Source organism: Maniola hyperantus, chromosome 5, assembly GCF_902806685.2.
Source record: "Maniola hyperantus chromosome 5, iAphHyp1.2, whole genome shotgun sequence".
Taxonomy (NCBI): domain Eukaryota; kingdom Metazoa; phylum Arthropoda; class Insecta; order Lepidoptera; family Nymphalidae; genus Maniola; species Maniola hyperantus.
In genome coordinates, this window is record NC_048540.1 from 3,430,281 (window position 1) to 3,453,761 (window position 23,481).

The 23,481-nt window shown below is 37.3% G+C and overlaps 2 protein-coding genes across 2 annotated transcripts in view; both read right to left on the bottom strand.

Moving 5' to 3' along the window:
• LOC117982633 (maltase A1-like) overlaps positions 1–23,481 on the bottom strand; it is a 306,078-nt gene that overhangs the window by 113,465 nt on the left and 169,132 nt on the right. The window lies entirely within an intron of this gene.
• The window catches only part of LOC117982653 (uncharacterized), a 77,901-nt gene continuing 58,549 nt past the window's right edge, over positions 4,130–23,481 (bottom strand). Inside the window, exon 3 of the mRNA XM_034969030.2 lies at positions 4,130–7,122. Within this exon, the coding sequence (XP_034824921.1) occupies positions 6,603–7,061 (459 nt within the window). The 5' untranslated portion in view covers positions 7,062–7,122 and the 3' untranslated portion in view covers positions 4,130–6,602. The remainder of the gene's footprint in view (positions 7,123–23,481) is intronic.

Below are 23,481 nucleotides of genomic sequence, written 5' to 3' on the forward strand. Positions count from 1 at the left end.
GCAAAATATTAATTTGTATGAAGCTATTCACATTTATTTGAAACCGATTTGGTCTCAAAATGTTCTGCCACTGGAACATCCGATTGAAATCCGGCCCGACAGACGACAAGTCCCCCATAATGTTAAGCTAGCCGATCAACGCCAAACTGGTCATTCCGGACAAAAATTCTGATAGCTTGATGTCCAGTGTCGCAGCTTCATACGAAGGTTGGAACACAATTTTTGTTCGGAATGACTGGTTTAGAAGGTAGAGCAAAATTTAAAGAAGTACCTACCTATAGTAAGACCATTACGAACGTACGAATGGGGTCATTAAATTATTACGATCATAATATGAGAATGCCGCAGAAGTCGCTATCGATAAAAAGATGCCGTTCAGAAGGTTAAAAAGTATGGGCGCTTTTTATGACCCCTACTATCGACAAATCCTTTTGTTGCTGTTGCACACATCGGCTTCCAGTTCCATAAGGCCTGTAAGTGCGAGCAAGAGGTCCGATAAAAATGATTTATGACCCAGTTCCTAATGGCCCTAGTATAGGTAGGCTAGTACGCAACGGGACGAGATGGCATTTGGCAATCGGGGTGGGGATGCCCCGCGCAAAACCGGTGCAGGGCGTCCCCTCTCATGCCCCATTTGCCATTTAGACCTGTCGCGTACCTACCTACCTATAGTACCTACATAATTAAAGTTTTCTTGACGTTGTGAACTTGTTCTCTAGTTCAACAAGAAAAGGGAAATGTTTCGAAAATATTATTAAAGGTAGGAAGAGATTAAAAATACTGCCAGCGATTCTAAAAAAGTGACGTCATGCACCTACCTATGTGTAGAACAAATAACAATATACCGGGCGCGTCTGTGGCGCGATTTGTGGCGGTCAACCACAGACAGACGTGCACCGCGAAAAGCCTCTGACGACGACTACGACGTCTGCGTCGTGCTACCACGAACGATAGGTACCTAAGTACTTCATGGTAAGTCACGTGGTCACCGTGCGGGCTGTCCTGCGTCTGTCTGCAATATTAGGCACCGTGAGGAGCCGGTTACCCTAGGCACCACAGCCATGGATACCTAGCATAACCTAGTTTATGGTTTTTAGGGTTCCGTACCTCAAAAGGTAAAACGGAACCCTTATAGGATCACTTTGTTGTCTGTCGGTCTGTCAAGAAACCTATAGGGTTCTTCCCGTTGACTTAGAATCATGAATTTGGCAGGTAGGTAGATCTTATAGCAGACATAAGGGGGAAAATCTGAAAACCGTGAATTTAGGGTTACATGATACATCACACAAAAAAAAATTAAATTGTGGTCATGAACTAATAATTAGTATTTTCGAAGTTTTTATGCATTTTAGTTTTTGAATTATCGTGCAAAATGTCAAAAAAATACGACTGTAGTACGGAAACCTCCGTGCGCGAGCCTGACTCGCACTTGGCACTTCTAATCTAAGGCAGGTTCGCATTACAGCGGTGCTGCGCAGTGAGGCACGTGTCAAAATATTATTTCAATCTTTTCATATGGTGCATGTTGCACTAGAGCTGCGCTCTGCACCACAGAGTACTTTGTAATGCTCTGCACCGCGCGTTGCGGTATACTCGAAGTAGTACTTAGAAATTCTTTGGGTATACTATAATCCGTACCTATGTAAAAAGTACTCTGTGACTATAATATTTTAACGCGAAGCGACGACGCGCCACGCAATGCCGGCTGTAATAAGGTTCGACCTTTAGTTCTTCTACTTGGCAATAGATGGCAAGTTTGAAGGTACCGACCACGGTGGTGGGTAACTAAACTATATACAAAAAAACCTGCCATCTATTGCCAAGTAGAAGAACTAAAACGACTAGTATGTACGGAGGTACGGTAACCATGATGACGCCGCAGAGCAGCTGCCACAAAGCCTGAACAGCCAGCGCGAATTTTGAAGCGACGTGTGCTAGAGTAGGGATGGGTTGGTATCGATACAGTCTCATGTTGAAAACACGCAGCCTTGAAGTCTTGGAAGTTGGAACCCATTCGTTAATCCCGTATTGAAAATGTATTTTTCCTTTCTATAGGTACAGTAGGTAAGTATAGATCATACCTAAAAAAACATCAAATTAAATGTGTAAAATTATTTTATATTGCAATAATAGTCATATAAACTGTCAAAACAAGGAATTCTCGCACTACGTTACACGTTAGGTACTATGATACCACTTACTACATAAAAATCTATGTACTAATTCTTAAAGTTACATCACATGTAGAATGAGATTTCTTTATATAATAATAAAAAGGGTGTTTTTAATAAAAGCATTCGCAGCGTGTGACTAAAGGTGCAAACACACTATTGTGTTGTAATGTGTCGTTGAGACAGAATGCGATCGCGGTCAAAAATTTTATATGAAGATATGACTCCCTGTACATTAGTCTGTTGAGGCTTTATGTGTTGTTGCTTGAGGCGCTTTAATTGGTCTATATCACCTCCATTTTACTTTACAACATAATACGGCCCAATAGTGTTTCCGTCACAATCCCGCGCTGCAAATGCTTTTTGAACCCTGGAAAGGATATCCGATTTATTAATCGATCGATTACAACATTTTATAGCGACAATCAAGTCACTTACTCATAACGTTTTATTTTTAAGTCATCGAGTTTGGTAAATTATTGATACCTAAAAATGAAGGTAGATTCCCTAAAGATACTTAGGTATATTCTTGATTTCAAAACGAGGTAATACTTATTTAATTGCTTCTTAAGAAAACAATATAATAATATATCCATACATATTTTTAAAAGTTTTTAATCGTTTTTATTATTAGCAATAATTTACCAAATACTTATTTTATTTCGGCCGATTATGATTTATCGGATATGCCCGCTTAAGTAACAATGGTCGATGTTACACCACACTACTCCGTAAAACTGAAAAATTATTATTTATTTTATAGTTTATAGAAACCATCCATTAATACAACATAATTCCATCGTAAAAAGCGCCTTATTGATATTTTATTATGCATATTTATTAACTAGATATTTTAATCAAATAAGTATAAATAGATAAAAATCGTTGTAAAAAGACATCGATCATAGCAGCTGTTAGATGTAGATTATTTATAAATGTAACACCAAGACATACACTTACTTAAATATATTACAAAAGACATCTTTACACTTGAAGCAGAAACATACTTTTAACACTCAACGCGAAGCAATGTAATGCACCAGACACATGACTGTGTTGTCGTGTGTTGTGAGGGGACACAAAGTTACTGTAAAAAGTTCCGACTTATTTCTTCGTGTTTCTTTTATTTATGTCCTTATTTCGTTTTGTTATAATGTATAAATAAAAACTTTATAATAAAAATGCTTTTTATATTATGACACTAGCCTATCACACTATTATAACATCTGATACAATGTAGACTTGTTACATTAGAATATAACTAGGTAAGTAGTTAATACGTGTACGGTTTGAATTTGATTTGATTCAACAGGATTCATGTCTCTTTTTTTTTTGTTAAAAGTACGTTTCCATCATTAATTAATTGAAGTAAGTAGATATGAAATATTATGTAAAATACAGTCTTCGCATATTTCTTTTGAGGTATGCGTTTAAAATTGCAAGATAAAAAGCTGAGCTTTTCGATATGAATTTTAAACATTTTACACAAAATTATGATTTCTCTCGAAACTTATGGTAGGTACATATACAAGTTGGGTACACATAAAATATATATATATAAAACCTAGGTATTATAAATAGGTATCATAATTTACATTGCACATTTATGCAACTTTGTATATAAAATTACATACCTAATAAGTAAGAAATGCATTCAAAAATTCCATATAAACATGTCGCACGAAGCGCACCTCTATTAATTATTTATTCGCTGCCTCCAAGGATCAAGACGCATTGCGGCAAAGTCAAAGCGAAGCTAAGCGTCTTTTTAAAAATGTTACAATATAGGTAGTTCGTTTAGCTGTGTATTTGATATTTATCACCAGATAATGTTAAGCATCCTAAGGTAGTTTATAATAAACCTAGTCAGATATTTTACGTTCATAATAAATCTAACTGAATCATTTAACCAATCAGCGTTTAATTAAGTTCCATATTTGATATCCAGACTTGGTTACATTGTAATCTAATCCATTGGTAGGTACTTAATTCATGCGTTATTATTAGATTTTACTGTCCATTCTTAAGATTTGTCGCCAGTTTACAATCCCGTTAGATTTATTATAAGCTAACGATGCTTACAATTACTATTCGGTGACGTAATAATATTTACTACTTGTGTTTACTTTGTGGGTAACATTTTAGAAAAAACGTGTCACATTGAGAGACGAAGCTTTCCCGCAATGTGCCTTGAACTTAACAGAACATTTTTCCTATTTACTTATCTGTTTATATTTCTCAAAAACATTCACAGTGTTTATTTAGCACGTTCCATATAAATAGGATACGTGACAATATTATGAAGTGGGGTCAGAACCAGATATTTTTTTATTTCCACCTAACCTTGACTTCGATTACAACATATTACGAGCTACTTATTACTTCGAATTGTACAATAAATTGCCTAATTTTGCATGTAATGAAATTACAATTTTTTGTAATAAATATCTACTGAGGCTCAAGACAGATTGCTGGAATCGAAGCGACACATCGCGTCTTTTCTAAATCGTATTCATTTCCATCACGTATTTCATTTATTTGTGAATAATTGTTTTATAAAACAAACCAATGTGCGTTTTAGCGCTACATTTTCATTTTCAGTCGTTTGTACGATAGCCTACTTATGTGGTGGTGTAAATAATGTATTTAATATGTTTTTAGAAAAGACGTGTCACTTTGCTTATGCTCTGTTGCGATGTCTTCAGTATTATACCTAAATAGTTAAACACCGCGATGTGTAACTATTTAGGTACATAAGACTGACGTCACGATCGTAGAACACTGTCGAGAACTCTAAAATGACTTCTGCTACATTTGAATATTACACCATGAAAATATTAATCAACCATTATTATTAAAACATACGTTATTTATTGGATGTATGTAGATTTTTATTGATAAATTTTTGAGACTAAAAAATCTTCGAAAATTATTTAAAATGGCTATACTGAAAAGTTTCACAAAATGCAGATCCGTCACTTCTCTGCGATCATGACGATACATTACAGACACAGCATTTTTTTAAATGTAGAACTTACAAACATTTACAGTTTACTATTAAATAATAATCAGCTTTGTAACGGTCGTACAATGTTCTTATCTATAATTTAAGCAATTACTCATTCTGTAGTCAACTTACGAACTGCCGAGACGATATTTTACTCAACATTATTGGTAAAGGAAAAGCTAGCTTAAGTTAATCTCTCATCCAGTCAACAAAATTCCCGCGTTAGGACTGAGTCAGTGAGAATAAGCAAAGCCTCGAATGGTTTTGAGTAAACAAAACGCGTCACTGGAGTTTGCGTTATTAGTTTGTACGGTGAATTTATTAGGAACAAAGCTTATTAGGCTCAAGACACATCCGCGTAGTATCAAAGCGATAAGACGCGTCTTTTCTAAAATGTTACAAAGTATACTTACTTATTTAATTTTTTCAAGTAAGATTCTACCAGGTACGTAATTTACCTACTTTGTGTAAAGCAAAATATATACATTATAAAGTTAAAGTTCAGTTTACTTTGACAGCTTTTAGAAAAGACAGTCATGTCGCTCGTCGCTGCGTCTCTTCTCAGGGCCAATGATATGCCTTGAGCCTTAGACGCGCTTTATTACTTATAGAAATGGCCATCACCACGTCTCCTGTTTATAAGTTACGTCATAGTTTACTTAACTCTCAGTCCTCATCACTAAGAACAATTTAAAGCCTGTATGTATTTCTTCTACGCTCGTGTCAATCGTGTACATTACCATGAATTACATAATCATCATCAACCCATCACGGGTCTGCTCTCAGAATGAGATGGGTTTAGTTAGACCATCCGCCAACGCTCGCTAATAGCGAATTGGTTGGTACTGCGACTTCACACTTCACAGACCTTTGAGAACACTATGGAAAACTCTCAGACATGCAGGTTTCCTCACGAAGTTTTCCTTCACCGTTAAAGCAAGTGATATATTTCAATATCTTAAAACGCACATAATTCTGGAAAGTGAGATGCTGGTACCCCAAAACTCTCAAATACCTTCTATTTGAGAATTTAAGTCTAATCACTAGGATACCTATCACTGCTTTTAGTTCAAATTTTTGAATGCATAATGGTACCTAATACTTAATAATGTACCTGCGTCGGTCGCACTATTAGAATCATACCCACTGCAACAGTATCAGCATTGTTAGCGTCGACTCGATATGTGGTGCCAAAATACGATCCAATGTACTTGACCTACAGAAGCAAAGGACGAATTCAGACCTTATATTGTTGCCTAGGGGCGCTGCACTGCACAGTGCTCATTCTCTTGTTGTTTAGGTAAATAATTGTCATTTAACGCTAACTCCAGTGAGCTTCTAATTTTCTTCATGCAAAACCTAATACTCGAGTAAACCTGCAGATTAGCTAAACGAAGTAACGTGTCAATAGGCCAGTAACCAGATTATCTCTTATTCTTGTTCTTCATGGTAAGACGCCGCCAGAAGCTGGTCTTCTCCGCCGTCGGCTGCTCCTCCCTCGTCTCCTCACCGCGCGTTTCTCCTCGAAGCATATCCAGAAACGTTGGATCGTTTTTCCGAACGTTCTTCTCGATTTTGACAGCTTCTGCGCTGAGCTCCGCTTTTAACTTCTCCGGGCTTGTGTTCTCGACCTTAAACTCGTTTGGGTCCTCTACGAACGCTTGTTGTAAGTCACGCATAATCTTTTTCCTTATAGTCTTCTTCATACTTAAATGTCTTTCTAACGTTTTCACGTCACCGTTGGTGTATGTTCTGTAGTCATCCTTCTTCTTTCTGATGGACTTTTTGGTCTTGTCTTCACTGTCTTCGTATGGCTTGGCGTCATACTGCTGGTTGAGGCCGAAGATGTCCCTCAGGTGGGGGATGGTTCGCTCCGACGTCATCTTGTCCGCAGGCGCTGCTCACGCCAGTTTCAAATGATCACAGGCTCTTCATTATGGTGACCTGAAATTGAGAAGGAACATCTGTTAATAAACCTCTTACGTTTTGTGATGATAGAGAGATTGAGTATTGACATAAACACGACGCAATAATGATTTATTTTTAGGTACATTATACATTTTTATAAAAAAAAAAGTATAAACCAATCTATTTTGAGCTGATTATGTAAAATGACCAAGCTCCGCTCTCATGTAAGAATCATTAAGATTTCCTGTGCTCGATATTAATCAAATAGGAGGTAAGTATAAATAATGATTTTATCTTTAAATAAAATATAATGAAAATATTATGTTTCGTATTATTAGGTATTAGGTACCTATAGGTAATATTTGATTAGAATGTTTCAGTAAAGATGTATTTCAGTAAAGATACAGACACACTGTTGGAGTGTTGTAGAGTGTTGTAACGCAATCTATCGCGGTGATCGACAACCGAATCTCGCCTGACACGTCGAAAGAATGCATGTATGGTTTCGCCTATGTTTCTATCGGATCACACCAACAACACCCCACACACAACACAACAGTGTGTTTACATTTTCGTTACTTTTTGTGATCAAGAATCAAGATACGAGTTAAAAATTAGCCACATTTGCCGACGCTCATTTTTCTATGATCGTTATAAGTAAGTTGGTAGGTAAGTATAATTTATCGTAACAATTATACGATGCGCCACCACGGAACAGAACAATCGCGAATAAAACGGAGGCTGCATGGCGTGACGACCTGCACTGACGGTGGCGTGACGACTTGACGACGCGAATGTTGCATTGCTAAGAAGTCCTTACTCTAAGGCCACAGAATGGGTAATTTTATAGTTAAACAATTCACTGTCCCAGAAAAATTCGACTCTCGAATATCTATTCAAAAAAAACAGTCAAGTGACAGTCGGACTCGCACACGACGAGTTCCGTACCTCGTACATGATTATGTAGGTATGTTACCTACCTACTTTTTAATTTTTGAAATTTACAAAGCGGTCTTTTTGAAATTTTTATTATTTGTTATGTGAAAATTTCAACTATACCTATTCAGGTTTATGAGATATAGGCCCAAACAGACGGACAGACGGATAAACAGCGGATGCTTAGTTAAGTAATAAGATCCCGTTGGCACCCTACGGGTACGGAACCCTAAAAAGTAAGTAAGCGGATCCAACTTTTCTAATTTAGTAGTGTTTGTTATTTCCACCTCTTTATTTTTTCTAAAGTAATAATGGTCTAGCGTTGATAGTACAACCATCAAAAATTGTTTGTGAAAAAAATCTACTGAACCATGGTTAGACTGTACCTACTACCTATCTATCTCTAAGAATCTAGTGAAAACGTACAACGTCCCTTGTATAGTCTCTTACTCTATTAAAGAGACACTTCTCGCTATCTAAGTAGAAAACTTAATAAATCCATACAATTACATGATAAATGATAATAGTCGCGATATGTCAGTTCCTTACACGCTCTGATACATGCGGGAGAACAATCCAAAACATTTTCTTTGTGACTGCATCAACGGCCGACAATCAAACAAAGCTTGTACTCGACTGTACATAACGTCTGTAAGGCTAGGACATACAGCCCGGTAATCGGGTGCACCTCCTCCGGTCCGGTTTCATATTATAATAATGCACCGTGCACAATTAATGTGCTAAGTAGTTATAAATTTGATGTTATATGTCTGTCCATCTGCCTTTCTGTCCGTCTGTCTGTCTGTCTGCTAGGTTTTTACGGCCCAACAGTTTAACCGATTTTTAAGAAAATTGGCTAAGAAGTAGCTTACATCCCGGGGAATTATATAGGCTACTTTTAATCCCGGAAATTTAAAGAGTTCCCACGCGATTTTAAAACCTAAATCCATGCGGACGATGTCACGGGTGTCATTAGAGATAAGATAGGTCGTTCAATAGCTAAGCATTCGAAGGAGGCTGTGACCACCAGGCGAATAGAGTTGCCACGGTTGACTGTTTCATTTATTACTAAATAAAATAAATAAATAAAAATAAAAAAGCCTTTATTGTCTAATACGTTAATTCCAATTATATCTCCTATTACAATAATTTATTTATTTTTACATCATTTTGATCATAAATTCATCGTATTCGAAACCATATCAATTCATAAAAATATATCAGTTCATTCATCGTCATAATAAAATTAGTTTCTAATGTCAAAATTTATGTTTATATGTTATATTTAAGTCCCTTATTTATTACTAACAAAGTAACAAATCAATAAATAATTATAAAGAAAAATTGTAACTAAATTTTTGTGTTTGTAATTTATGGATAATTCCTGCCTGAAATCAAAGATTATTCATTTATTTACTAGTTGATGGCCTCGATTTCATCCGCGTAGATGTAGAGCTCTTTGATTCTATGCCATTGGAGAGTGGTATAGTCTTTAATTGTACCCATGCAAAAATCATGTCGATTCATTGCGCCGTTGCGACTTGATTGAACGACAAACCAACAAACAAACACACTTTCACATTTATATGGGTAGTGATGTAGAGAAGCATTGAAACCGGACCGGGCGGCCTAGTACCGGGAGTCGCGCAGTGTAATCCTAGCTTTAGTGAGTAGACTGCGTCTAGCATTGTGTTGGAAATATAATAAAGAGCACTTCACTGCACGAGCCTCCTCTCACCGCGAACAATGCAGCTCGAATAGTCGTCGGCTGAACGAGAGAATGCATTTGCCTGTCTCTGAAAAATATCTATTTGGATATACGAGGATTTTTTTAAAAATTATTTAAGTATATCTGGTAACGGGCTGCCATTTTTTGAAGCATTTGAATTTTCAAAAACCCTGTCTTAGCGGATGCCTACGTCATAATAGCTATCTGCATGCCTTTCAGCCCGATCCGTCGTCCCGTAGTTTGAGCTGTGCGTTGATACATCAGTCAGTCAGTCAGTCAGTCACCTTTTCCTTTTATATATTTAGACTATGTGATGTGATGGCCACGACTTCGTATGCGTGAATATAGGTTTTCAAAAATCCCGTTGGAATTTACACGAAGATTCCGTTTAATACTTACTTTTACTAACTTTAAAATGTCTAAAAGTATTTCTCCTCAGATGATACCTTACAATTAGTATAAAATGATGATTCTAGTTTCTAGATAAAGGTTATTGGAACGATTTCCCACCACCAATGAATAATATAAAGCTATAGATCGAGTAACAGCCTTAAAAGTTAAGCCTTGTTTGAAAGTAGTCCAAACTACGCTTGCTTAAACCAAACCAGTTCATAATAAAAACAATGGAACATAAGACTCCGTGTACGTGTACTAAAAACCGTTCTGTTTCGTAATATTCACTCTCGTGTTATTTAACATCAAGTAAACTAATAAACAGACTGACATAAAAGCCTGATCATAAATCCCAAGCAACTTTAACAGCTGACATTAACATTGACAGAGGGTCAACGGACTGTACAGTGTACACATCACACACATGATCGGTCAGCCATCTTGTGGTATGACGTCATACGGTTCTAATGTTAGCAAACATGTTTAGTGGATTTCGAATGTTTATGTACTTTTCGTTGTCGGTAGATAAGTAGCTGTGAAGCATTAGGTGATCGTTGGTATAACCTTATGTAATAAATAATTATATATCCATAAAATAGTAGGCAAGTAGTAATAAATAAAACAGGTCCTAATTCAATATGAGATTCAATTATTCAAATCTGCTTAATACCTAAGAATAAGAACAGTTTAATTTTTAGGTCACAAAATAATATACTCGAGTCATCAGGCGAGCGAAGCGAGCCGGCGATACTAGTAGCGAAACGAAATATTTATCCCACATTTTTCAGAAACAACATGATTTATATTGATTGTATCCTTAGCTTATACTTATCGGTAATAAAAAATTTGAAATAAAAATTACGACTAAAATATAAAGTAGACCAATCCGATGCGTAGTCCTTAGTTAAATCATGTCGTAACGGATGCGTCTGATTGGTCGGAATGGCGACTAGCGAGGTGGTAGTTCTAAATGAAAACTGATTTTCCGCCCTATTCAGGTCAAAGTAAAATTCAATCAAATTTATTAAATTGAAAGTGAAATGATTGGCCGATACTTTTACTAAGCAAAATAGATGGGAAAAAACGGGCGACCTTTTAAGTTTATTGAATAAAGCTTTTGAAAGCTTTCTCAATCTCAATAGATACCGATTATTATAATAAAATAGAGCGTACAAATTTGATTTTCAATAAAAACTCCTACGTATCAAAATGGGTATTTTTTAATTTACTAGCTGTAGCTTCCCATACATAAAACCTTCTCCAAGAGACACTTTCAGTATATTTGTAGGTACTTCTTTAGATTGCGCTACGTTAATGTAGTTTAGTAGGAAAGGAAACATGCAGATTAATTATTAATTTAATATTATATTATAACTACCTACTGTTATTAATTAAGAAAAATGTTTATCGGAGGAAAATAACTTGTAAGTTTTTCTAAACAAACTATGAGGTCAGGATTTTTTATAAAAAGTCAATATTTTCCCGAGGGAGTAATGTTATACAATATATGAACGAGGGCGGCCTAACGACCCTCCTTTATTGCGCTGAAAAGTTTGTTTAAAGCAAATACCTTTGTACAAACGTATTCAGATTTCACAGACCTCCTCACAATGGACCTATCTCCCTCACCATATCGGTAGTGCTCTGGAAAAATAATATTTGCACGGAGATAATATTTTTTCTATGAAGTTCTATTTTGTCCTTTGTCCTAGCGTGTTGCCAAAGATCGTGAATGGAAGCTCTGAAACTCGGCAAATACCTACGTAGTTACATACATATAATAAAAACCGGCCAAGTGCGAACCAGGCTCGCGCACCGAGGGTTCCGTACTAGGTACAGTCGTATTTTTTCAACATTTTGCACGATAAATCAAAAACTATAATTCATAAAAATAAATAAAAATCTGTTTTAGAAACCACAGGTGAAGCCCTTTCATATGATACCCCTCTTGATAAAGTTATCACAAATATTATAGAAAGACAGCACACAGACAACATAGTGATCCTATAAGGGTTCTGTTTTTCCTTTTGAGGTACGGAACCCTAAAAATACTATGTACTTTTAGGTAGATATTCATTTTAAGACACTGAACACGAATGATGTAATTGACGATACTTTAATCCTTAACAATGACTGTTAATAACTAGAAAACGCAACAATCCTACCACCCATACTATTAATTGCAAATGCAATCGCTGTGTCCCCAAGAATTTCTGTCACAGCCATCGATGGTCACAGCAGCAAAAATAGAAACCATAAATTCAGCCAGTACCTATCCACGATTTAATGCAATACGCAAACCAGCAAATAGGGGTCATTTATGTGTGCAGGTTCCCATTAAATGATTGAATGTATTACTTAACTCGCAAATTAATGGTAAGCCCAATGCTATGCCGTAAACATGCGGGTATTGTTAATTACCAACGCATTGTGGTAGGTGGTACTAGTATGTGGGTATGTGGGTAACTGGGGCACCCATTATGTGATGCTGACGATCATCGGGTGGCATGCCGCATTTGTTTGATTGCGATCTCTAATTGCCGCGGTTACGTTTTATAACGGCCTTGTCCTAATTGATCGGAAAACATTTATGAATTCCTGGTAGGAATGGAAATTTGTGAATTCAAAGATGATCAGAAATGAGGAGATCTGTAGCAGAACCAGAGTAATCGGTCAACGGATTACAAAGATGAAGTCGCAATAAGGCATGCAGGTTTTCTCACGATGTTTTCCTTATATTTAATTGTTTAAAACGCACATAGCTCCGAAAAGTTAGAAATGCGCATCTCTAACTCGAACGTCGAACCCCCGAGCCCCCTGAAAGCCAACGCCACTAGGCTATCGCTCGTCATACATCTGGCCAAACTGCGCGAATGTTTTGAACGCCAAGAGAGCGTCGCTGAGCGAGTCTTTCTTTGATAGCTTTTGTCGTTGCGACAAATCAGTGGATAGAGAGTTCTGGCCGGCAGTGTGCACAGTCAGCGATAAACTATTAGGCTGAGATCTATAGAGCGCACTTTGACTTTGCTCAGACTTAAGATTGAGTTAAAACGAGAAAGATTTATTTGAGAGAGATATAGGTCTGTCTCGTTTTGACTCTGTTTTAAGTCTAAGCTAAGTCAGAGTGCGCTCTATAGATCTCACCAGTATCTCTTTTATTGGCTTGGAATCATTTATCATACATAGGTTGTACGTTTCTTGAGCAAGAAATTAGTCGATAGCCAGTCGCTTCCTTGTCGGCGCGCGGTAGGACAAGTGCTTAATGTTTTTGGGTTTGACCTTTTATTTTCCGTTACCTAATGTAGTCACTGAAACTTGAAAGTCACCTTTTATTTTTCCATCTCTCGTCATTGCTACTAACAGGTAACTTACATTGATTTAAAAGCGTTATGTAAACTACTTAGCTGTCTATTTTCGCAAGTAATGAAGTGGAGTGTGGACGCGTTGCATTATGTGAGCATAGATCTACAATCTAAATCTGACTTGACCATCGGAAACGCATTCGAGTAACACAGTAATTATTTATTATTGCGTATGTAGTTTTGCTACACTTTGCCTAGACAAAACAATTTCATCAGTAGACAAATAAGGTCATTTGTATAAGCGATTTTTTTACTTCTATCTGTAATACAAACGCAGCCTTATAATAAAATTTTGTGAGCGAAAAACTAGACCATCATCACCATCAAATTATGAACTTAGTCGTAATCAAGCAGGTATAGTGCATTCAGTATTAACTGGCGTGTTTCCACTTGTCACCGTCATTAGCAATAACAATCGGATTACATTCAACATGCCACGTAAACAATAGTGGTAATAAACCAAACACTCATAGAGCACATTCATATTTAAAGGAGCCGGTTTAACCATTATATATTTTGTTGCAAACCAACCAGTGTGAATTTGAATTCACCCGCCACGCCTTAATCTTATGTATACGGTCTCAAGTGGAAACACGCCAGTTAATATTGAATGCACTATACCTATCCTCTACCTCAAAACTATTCAAAGGCAAGCTCCGATCATCTATAGACAATTCAATATAAAATATCGTGTACAAAGTACAGTACGAGAACAAAAGCGACCTTGGGGGAATTTCCAAACACCAACAGTATCAAGACAATAATATCATTTATTTAACATTTAGGTAAAAGGTGTTTGCCCAGGTGTGTGCACACAAAAGACAGTCTGTCGCAGGTAGACAACCTTCTTGGCGATGACGCGAATCGATTCTTTCGATGATAAAAGATACTTTAAACCGATAATAATTATTATGATACCTAATTGTTCTATTATCTAAGAATAATAAGGCATTTTGAGTACCATTACGTTATGGCAATTATAAATTGTTTCAAAGTTAAAACAATTGAACCAGTACAAACTGAAAACGTAATATTCTATGGATAGGTATAATCTATATCTATACTAATATTATAAATGCCTGTCTGTCTGTTTGCTAGCTTTTCACGGCCCAGCAGTTTCACCCATTTTGATGAAATTTGGTACAGGAGTTAGCTTACCTACATCCCGGGGAAGGAAGGCTATTTGTTATCCCGGAAATCGCCGAGTAAAATAAGTATAATGCGTCACCATCATCATGATCAAGCTATCTCCGCCCGACTTACTACTGATGAGAATGAGAAGGGTTTAGGTCATATTCCGCCAATTGTGCAGATTGATAGTCAAAGTCAAAGTCAAAGTCAAATGATTTATTCAAAATAGGTAATTAATAACTCTTTTTGATGGTCAGATGTTGGATCAGCCGGGTACCTCTTCTTTTTATTATCACCACTTTACAAAATTATTGAAACTTATTAGAACTATCACAATCCGTTAAGCAACTCATTCCCAAGCTTGCTGATCATTTAAATAATCCTTTACATTGTAATAGGATTTTTCAATTAGTTTACGTTTTATGAAAACTTTGTAATTTGATAGATTGAACACACTATGGAGTTTACACCTTTATTACCTGTTATCTCCCAAAGTCACCATGATCCAAACAAACGTTCCTCCCAGTGTTGGACAACACGCAGAGAAACTTTCAGCTTTTATAAAATAACGGAGGTCTGGCACACATAATATTTCTAGATATTCTAGAACTATTCTGATTTTTGAGACTGCAAAGGTATTGTTTTTACTTGGTTATTGAATACCTAGCAGGTCTTATTACTTAGCTTCACGCTGTATGCGTTGAAAATCGATCGGTACAGTATGAGCTCATATTTTTTTGTTTTTATCGGTAAAAGTGAACGGTTAGCTGACATTTTCTGTTGTACTGGCACATGACCGTGACTTCGTCTGTCTTCTATAAATAGTCATAGAAAGGTCGAAACCACAGTGACTATAGTCGTGAACTGAGCTATAGTCATGTACCTACATAGATAGGTCTAGGTACTTTTATAGATCCTTTCTAAATCTAAATATATAAAAGGAAAAGGTGACTGACTGACTGACTGATCTATCAATGCACAGCTCAAACTACTAGGCGCATCGGGCTGAAAATTATGACGTAGACATCCGCTAAAAAAGCTCTGTAGGAACGGCATTCCGAACCAGTGGTAAATTAAAACTACCTGACTATTCATAAGCACTTTTAAAAAGTTTACATGAATAAAAAAAACATTCTATTCTATTCTATTCTATAAAAGGATTTTTGAAAATTCAACCCCTAAGGGGGTGAAATAAGGATTTGAAATTTGCGCAGTCCACGCGGACTATAAAGCCGGTAACTACATGAATACAGGGTAGAATAGTAGAAGCATCAGCTCGCACGTCGCGCCCTGATTACTGCGCGCGCAATTCCACACGCCGCGCCGAGAAAAAATACTCTTTTACCTATTGCGCAGGGGATGCCATATTTAAATATGAAAATATAGGATACCTACACCAGTACTAAGACCTACAAGGCTGAAACCTACGAGTCATATAGATATCCTTTTAAATCACGAGAATTCTTATCAGAAGTCACAGCGTCGGAACTATTTAATCTGGCCTTAAGTATGTGGCCTTTTCTTAAAATAGCAAAGATCCAAAAGTGTTCTTCTATTTCATAATGAATTCTTGCCCCATAAACTACCGCTGTACAAAATATACCATCATTTTATTATTACGGTTCAAGTATCTCTACATAGTATAAAATAAAGTCGCTTTCCGCGTCTGTATGTATGTATGAACGCGTAGGTAGATCTTTTAAACTACGCAACGGATTTTAATGCGGTTTTCACCAATAGATAGAGTGATTCAAGAGGAAGGTTTATAGCTATAGTTTAATTCTCAAAAAATAGAGATCCGAGATAGAGAGTTTCCGGGCACCTCATGACACCACATTAGTATCTACATTGCACCCATGCGAAGCCGGGGCGGGTCGCTAGTAATACAATATAATATTGTTATCTAAACTTAGCCGCCACGGCTTAGCAAGTTGGAATTTCTAAAAATTAATTCTTTCTTTCTACATGCAAAAATTATGAGTTGGTATTTACTTCCTATATGTAAAATCAGCTACTTGACCGGCAGCAGTTTGAGCTGTTCGTTGATATTATAATAATAATTTGTAATGTCAGTCAGTCTTCATTTTCACCTTTTATTATTAGTAGGTATGGTTATGGTTTAAGCTCCGAAAGTTATATGTGCTAGTGCTATCCTTTTCCGCAAGCAACATTATCACAGGGATAGCAATAGATTTAGACGTGTCATTTTAGTTTAGAGATTGTGTACAAGAGAATCGGCCCCAGTCTTAACCTATGTTAGTAAATACAATAATAAATGACTTAAAAATGTTAGTAACAAAATTTATCTATATTAGTTGATATAATGATAAATATATTTATAATTAATAAAGTTACAAACTAAAGCAGACATACCTACAGTGCGCTTCGAATGCGCTATGTTTTGTTATGGTTAAGGTATGTGCCCAGGATCGAACGCGAACCCCCCGATAGGAGGTGGTGGAAGTTTTGTCACCCTATTGTGCCGGGGGCGTTGCGGCGCTGACGTGTGCGCTTGCGCCGCGCACGACCGGATATTGCGTATACACACTGTCTCTTATTGTTCCCTTATTTGTATTCTATTCGAATGCGCAGAACTATAAAGGTAAACAAACTTTTACCCAACGTTCAGTTAGTTATTCTGCAATATCTAAATATATAAAAGAATAAAGTGACCGACTGACTGATCTATCAACGCACAGCTCAAACTACTGGACGGATCGGGCTAAAATTTGGCATACAGATAGCTATTATGACGTAGGCATCCGCTAAGAAAGGATTTATGAAAATTCAACCCCTAAAGGGGCGAAACAGTCGCGAATTATCGTTCCTGAATTGTTTTAAGGGCTAGATTACGGTAAATTAATGACAGCTACATTGTGGCTGACATTCTCTCGCTATTGGATTGGCTACAATGCATTGTTGCTTCAAGAATACCATAAATTCAGCCAAAATTTCTTTCTTGAATGTGTGCTGTCTAATCGACTGGGTACAGTGCCCGCCAAACAACGCAATTGGCTGGCGAATGGCGGGTGCACTTGATTGGTTGATCAGTCGGCGCGAGTGCACGCAATTGGTTAATACGTCGACTTTCGCTTCTCGGATTCGCCAATTTTCCACCACTACGCTGCTGCAGGTCCAAATTGTTTGCCGGGCACTATACTATGTTTGATTCGGAAACTAGACACATCGTTGTCTTTTACCAGAGTGAACTAGAGTAAGGGAACTTTTGGTTGGATCTTGAATCCACGTCCACGATAATATTAGACTATGGTGACGTAAAATCAAAGAAAAATAGTACTACTTTAGGGCTACCTGCGTCAAATCAACCTACTACAGTTCTTGCTATTCACGAAGGCGAGTGGCCCATGCTTGTGTTTAAGTCGTATCGGTATAAGTAAGGTACACTGAATGTGTGCGTTTGCGAGCGCTTGCTCGCGACCAGAGTAAAGTCCACTCGCCTTCGTGAATTGCAAGAACTGTATCATATTTTGACGCCTGCCAGTGACGTCGAAGCCACTCGAGCCACGAAGTCACTCAGTAGACGTTTTGTTAGAAGTTCCCTAATTGTCGTGAACTGTACTTTTACCTACTCTACTGATGATGTCAATTTACTGTGGACGTAAAAGTAGTAGGTAATTAAATTAAAACGCAACAATTGCATTGTAGCAAACCATAAATCCAAATTCCCTGCGCCCGCATTTTAGTTGCCGCCCTCGTTACAATAAAGCTGGTTGCAGACCAAGAGCTACGCTATGTGAAGCTAAATTAGTTGTGTATACCTACCGTTCTGAAGTTAAGCTAAGCTAAAATAGCTAAGCTAGTTAGTTTAGCTAAATTAACTTAGATAAATAAACTAGAAATTAGCTGCGTGCACCTCAATAACTAATCGAAAACAAAAATCAGTGTTGTGAGTGGATGGAAGGGGCTTAGCTTAACTTCAGAACGGTAGGTATACACAACTAATTAGCTTCACATAGATATATTTCAGTCACATAAGTTCGGGTACGCGCCTCTAATTTTTCAAGTTACGTGCGTTTTAAGCAAATAATATCACTTGCTTTAACAGTGAGGGAAAACCTCGTGAGAAACCTGTATGCCTTAGGAGTTCTGCACAATTATTAAAGGTGTAAAGTCTACCCATCCGCACTTGACCAGCGAGGTAGACTAAGTATAACTAATCCCGCAATCATTCTGAGAGGAGATCCGTGCTCTAGACAGTATAGTAAGACGGGCGTTGTGTTAATCATGATGTTGATGATATTTCAGTTAGTTTACATAGCTTGCGGTCTGCACACAAGTATGAAAAACAACCGGTCAAGTCAACAGTTTTTAATTTTATAGCAGCCATTTTGGAATTTTTTACTAGCTATATACCAGATACATATCTCATAACCAGTTATGAGAGCTAAGCTAAACTACTTAGCTTAGTTTTTGGTCTGCATCCGGCCTAAGCCGCGTTTCTAAGGATTAATCGCAGGATATAGTCCTTATTGCAGTAGCCATACACTCACGATATTACGTAGGCAGTTTAGTGCACAAATGCTGGATAAGCGCTCTATATTTGATGAGCATTCCATCTCTGTCGGCACGCAATCAGCTAATGGCAAACGTATCAGGCTATATTTTGTTGCTTTTTGAAATCGGTGAGATATTAGTTCCTATCAATCCTTCTAGGATTGCAATCACGAAGTAGAACATATACCTACCTACTCCGTGATTGCAATATCTTAAAATCATGAAGCCCATTAAAGTGCGGAAGTTGGAGTATTTGCTTCGGCCAAATTATGAGAAATAACAAATACGACCTCCTTCATCACATTATTCAGGGGAAAATAGCCGGCAAAAGACCACCCGGCCAAAGAAAAACATCGTGGCTAAAGAATTTACGCCAATGGGTTCTTTTTTATTCAGATACAAGTTAGCCCTTGACTGAAATCTTACCTGGTGGTAAGTGACGATGCAGTCGAAAATGGAAGCGGGCTAACCTGGAGGGGATATGGCAGTTTTAATAAACCCATGCCCCTTCTTCTTCTGGTTTCTACACGGCATCGTACCAGAACGCCAAATCGCTTGGAGGCACGGCTTTGCCGGTAGGGTGGTAACTAGCCACGGCCGAAGCCTCCCACCAGACCAGACCAGAAATTTAGAAATTATAGTCAAAGTCAAAGTCAAATGATTTATTCAAAATAGGTTACAAATAACTCTTTTTGATGGTCAGATGTTGGATATAAAATTCCAAATCCCTGCCAGGAATCGAACAGCAATCGCGCAGCAGTGTCCAAGGTGCAGATAGCCCTAATGATTGCCTACCTCTGATAAGAGACGACATTTCAAGAAGAAGAAGAAGAAGAAGAAGATTGAAGACCTACTTTTTTAAATATGGTGTGTCTTGGGAATTCCTTGGATATTCCTAGTGGACGCAAACAGGCTGATTGATTGATTGATTTATGCAGTAAGAACGAATCCACCAGTGTGCTGAATGAACTTTAGTTTTTCCTGTCGATACTAGAAACCTTTGCCAATGAGCGATGATTCCCACGAGCCGTTGGATAGTGGTTACTTTATTACTTAACCACTGTTCGTGGCTATTGCGCAAACAGCCAAGGCTGGCGTGTGATATTATCACAATGCCTCGCTTTATCATAACATCACGGTAGCCTAATGCTTCTCGTGACGGATAGAAAGGCGACATCGTGATTTGACCAAAAATTGCTTATCTGGGTAGTCGCTAAAGTAAAAGTCATAATTTTCTTTTATGATATAGGCTGTATCACAGAATTCATACTAATATTATAAATGCGAAAGTGTGTCTGGCTGTCTGCTAGCTTTTCACGGCCTAACAGTTCAATCGATTTTGATGAAATTTGGTATTATACAGAGTTAACTTACATCCCGGGGAAGGACTATTATTTTTAATGTCAATCAGATCTTTTTACTTTGGAAAATATGAATTACAATCCATATTATAATTGCATTATAAGTGTATTTGTTTGTTGGTTTGTCCTTCAATCACGTCGCAACGGTGCAACGGATTGACGTGATTTTTTGCTTTTTAGCGGCTTTAAAAAAATCTTAAAGCATCTGATATAATTAATAACTAACTTTATTACTGTAGTCTTTTATACATCTTCTAGCAGATTTAGATATAAATTTGTAAGTACCAGATACATGCAAATTTTCAGAAAAGTATTGCCAGAAAAAAGTAGCAACACAATTTAATTTGAAATACGCAAAAATTTATCTAGGCACCTACATGGGCACTCTATTCAGCAAACCTTGTTTTCTTAGTTTTTAGACCACCCGACCAACTCATAAGTCGTACCTATAGAGAACGGGCAGTGGGTTACGCCTTGCTATTAAAAGTTTATGTCCAAGTAGGCTTGCCATATTGCATCCAATAAAACCTAAGGAAAATTGCCTCATAACTTTTTACAGTGTACTTAGTACTCACCTATATTCGCCTGTGACTTATGGATTTCTCTGTTGGGACGTTGGCCATTACAGCCTACCGGCAAAGATGTATGTAACGATTGTCTAATACGATCGATGGATTTAGCGTACCAGTACGATACCGCGTAGAAACCGAATAAGGGTATCGGTTTAATTCAACTTACTTTCAAATTAGCCCCTTCCATCGACTGTAAATCGAATAAAAATAATAAAAAACAATGCGTGAATTTTTTTAACGACTGCAGGTTTAAATCCTGGAGAATCCTAGAGATATAATATGCCCTTTTCAGTGAAGGTAAAAGTCGAAAGGAAACCTGCACTGGGCTGATTGAGCCGACGATGGGTTTTCGCAGTTCTTCAGCATGTAATTTACTTACTACAATGGAAATAAATAGATATACCTACTTTTTGTAGCTAATTCTATACACAATTTTTAAATTAAACCAAATGACAGATCGAAATCTAACGCTATATTTGCACTAGGAGAGTAAAATATTTAGACCTGTTATTTTAGTTATAGATTTTGTGAATAACAGAATTAGCCACAATGTTTCAACTTTGATCAAAATTGGTTGACGGGGGTAAAGTAAGTAAAAAGGAATTCCCTGGCTAAAAAAATCAATATTGTCATCCTCGATACGCTTTTGCTACTTTTTTGCGCACCAAAATACGCCGAAGGCATTGCGAAAGGACATTGTACATTCATGTATTCACCATTGGCATAAGAGGCGAAGCAGCTCGGAGCGTACAGGTGCCAGGCCGGCACCACGGAGGAGCAGCAGCGGAGATCACAGCTGTGTTAGTGACGTCTAGCCCCCAAGGGGGGAGAGTGAGCATAAGGGACAAGGAAGAGACAAAAAATAATTTGTAGGGAGTCAAGAAGGCGCCCCGGGAAATGCCAAGAGCAAGTACCGAACGGGCGCCCTCCCGCGATTCGGCCCATATAACCGAGAGGTTGGTGGGGCCATGGGAGGTGGAGGGTTGTACATTCATGTGGTTACAGCTTTGATCGAAATTGGCTGACGAGGATAAATTAAAAAGAAGTCCGCGGTTAAAAAATTCAATTTTGTTAACCTCGATACCGCGCGCTTTTGCTACATTTTGCAAACTAAAAAATCCCGAAGGCTTTGCGAACTAGGACATTGTTCCAGAAAAAAGGAAATCATGGAAGACAGCCGAGGAGTATTCTCATTTGTGGCTGTTCCCGTTCCACTTTTACAGCCTACTTTATCGGTAGTTTGCAACTTTGGGAGGAAGCGAAAACTTTAAATAGGTAGTAGGTAGATTCAGAGACGATACAGTAAACAAACTTATTTTATTTATTTAAGCTTATATGCTACTAGCTGCTAGCAGATGTAGAGACTAGAGCCAGAAACTTCGCATTCTGGCTTATTGATGATATTTCTTGTATAAGAGCTACGGGAGTAGAGTAGAATTATTATTGACAGTGCTTTATCATGTACTCCTGGTGATACTTCAATACCTAGTGTGTACCTAGCTAGTACCTAGTGAGGTGTTTGTATATTGGTAAAACATTATCATAAAATTTATAAATGCTATGATCTACATTATATGAATATCAATTAACTAAACATTCATTATTATTTCGTTTTAAAAAACAGAGTGTACATTCCCACAGGTATAGGTAGCTCGTTTATTGGGTTGTCGTTATTGTGGATGCAATATGATAAAGCAGTTATTTTATTTTAAAAATATGCACCATAGAGCCATGTAGGTAGTAGGTACCTATCGTACACGTGTCGTGTAAGTAACATGAACACATACTTATTGTTTTATTTCGTAGCTGCATCAGCGTTGTAAATAAGGCTGAGTACCTACCTATCTATTTGTTTACCGAATAACACTGTTTGCTTTCCATTTTATTTTTATTTTATTTTAATGAAGGCCAGAATGGTTTAGTACCTATTTAGCTCAAAATGGAGCATAAATAAAATAAAAACAGCATTTACTCTACTTAATCGTTTTATCTATTTGGGTCAATCAATTCCACGATGTACTGGATTTAGCAATTTGCGTGTCTGTTACGCAATAATAATAATAACAACAAGTTCATAGCAAAGGTCACTGCGCAATTCGTATAAATGACTAGGTAAGTAGGTAGGATATATAAAGGTACCTGATATTTGGTGCAGTTTGCACATTGAGATGCAATCCATGGTGCCAATAACACTCCTTATAGGTTGGGACTTGGAACGTGATACAAATACCTGCACTGAATGCCAACTAAAAACCAACGACGAAGGGTCTTCTAGGGTCAAAAGGGTCAAAAATTACCTACACAGATAACTTGCATCCCAGAGACGGCCATCTTTGCCGGAAAATCAAATAAGTAGTTTCCACAGAATTAAAACAAAACTAAATCCAAGTGGACAA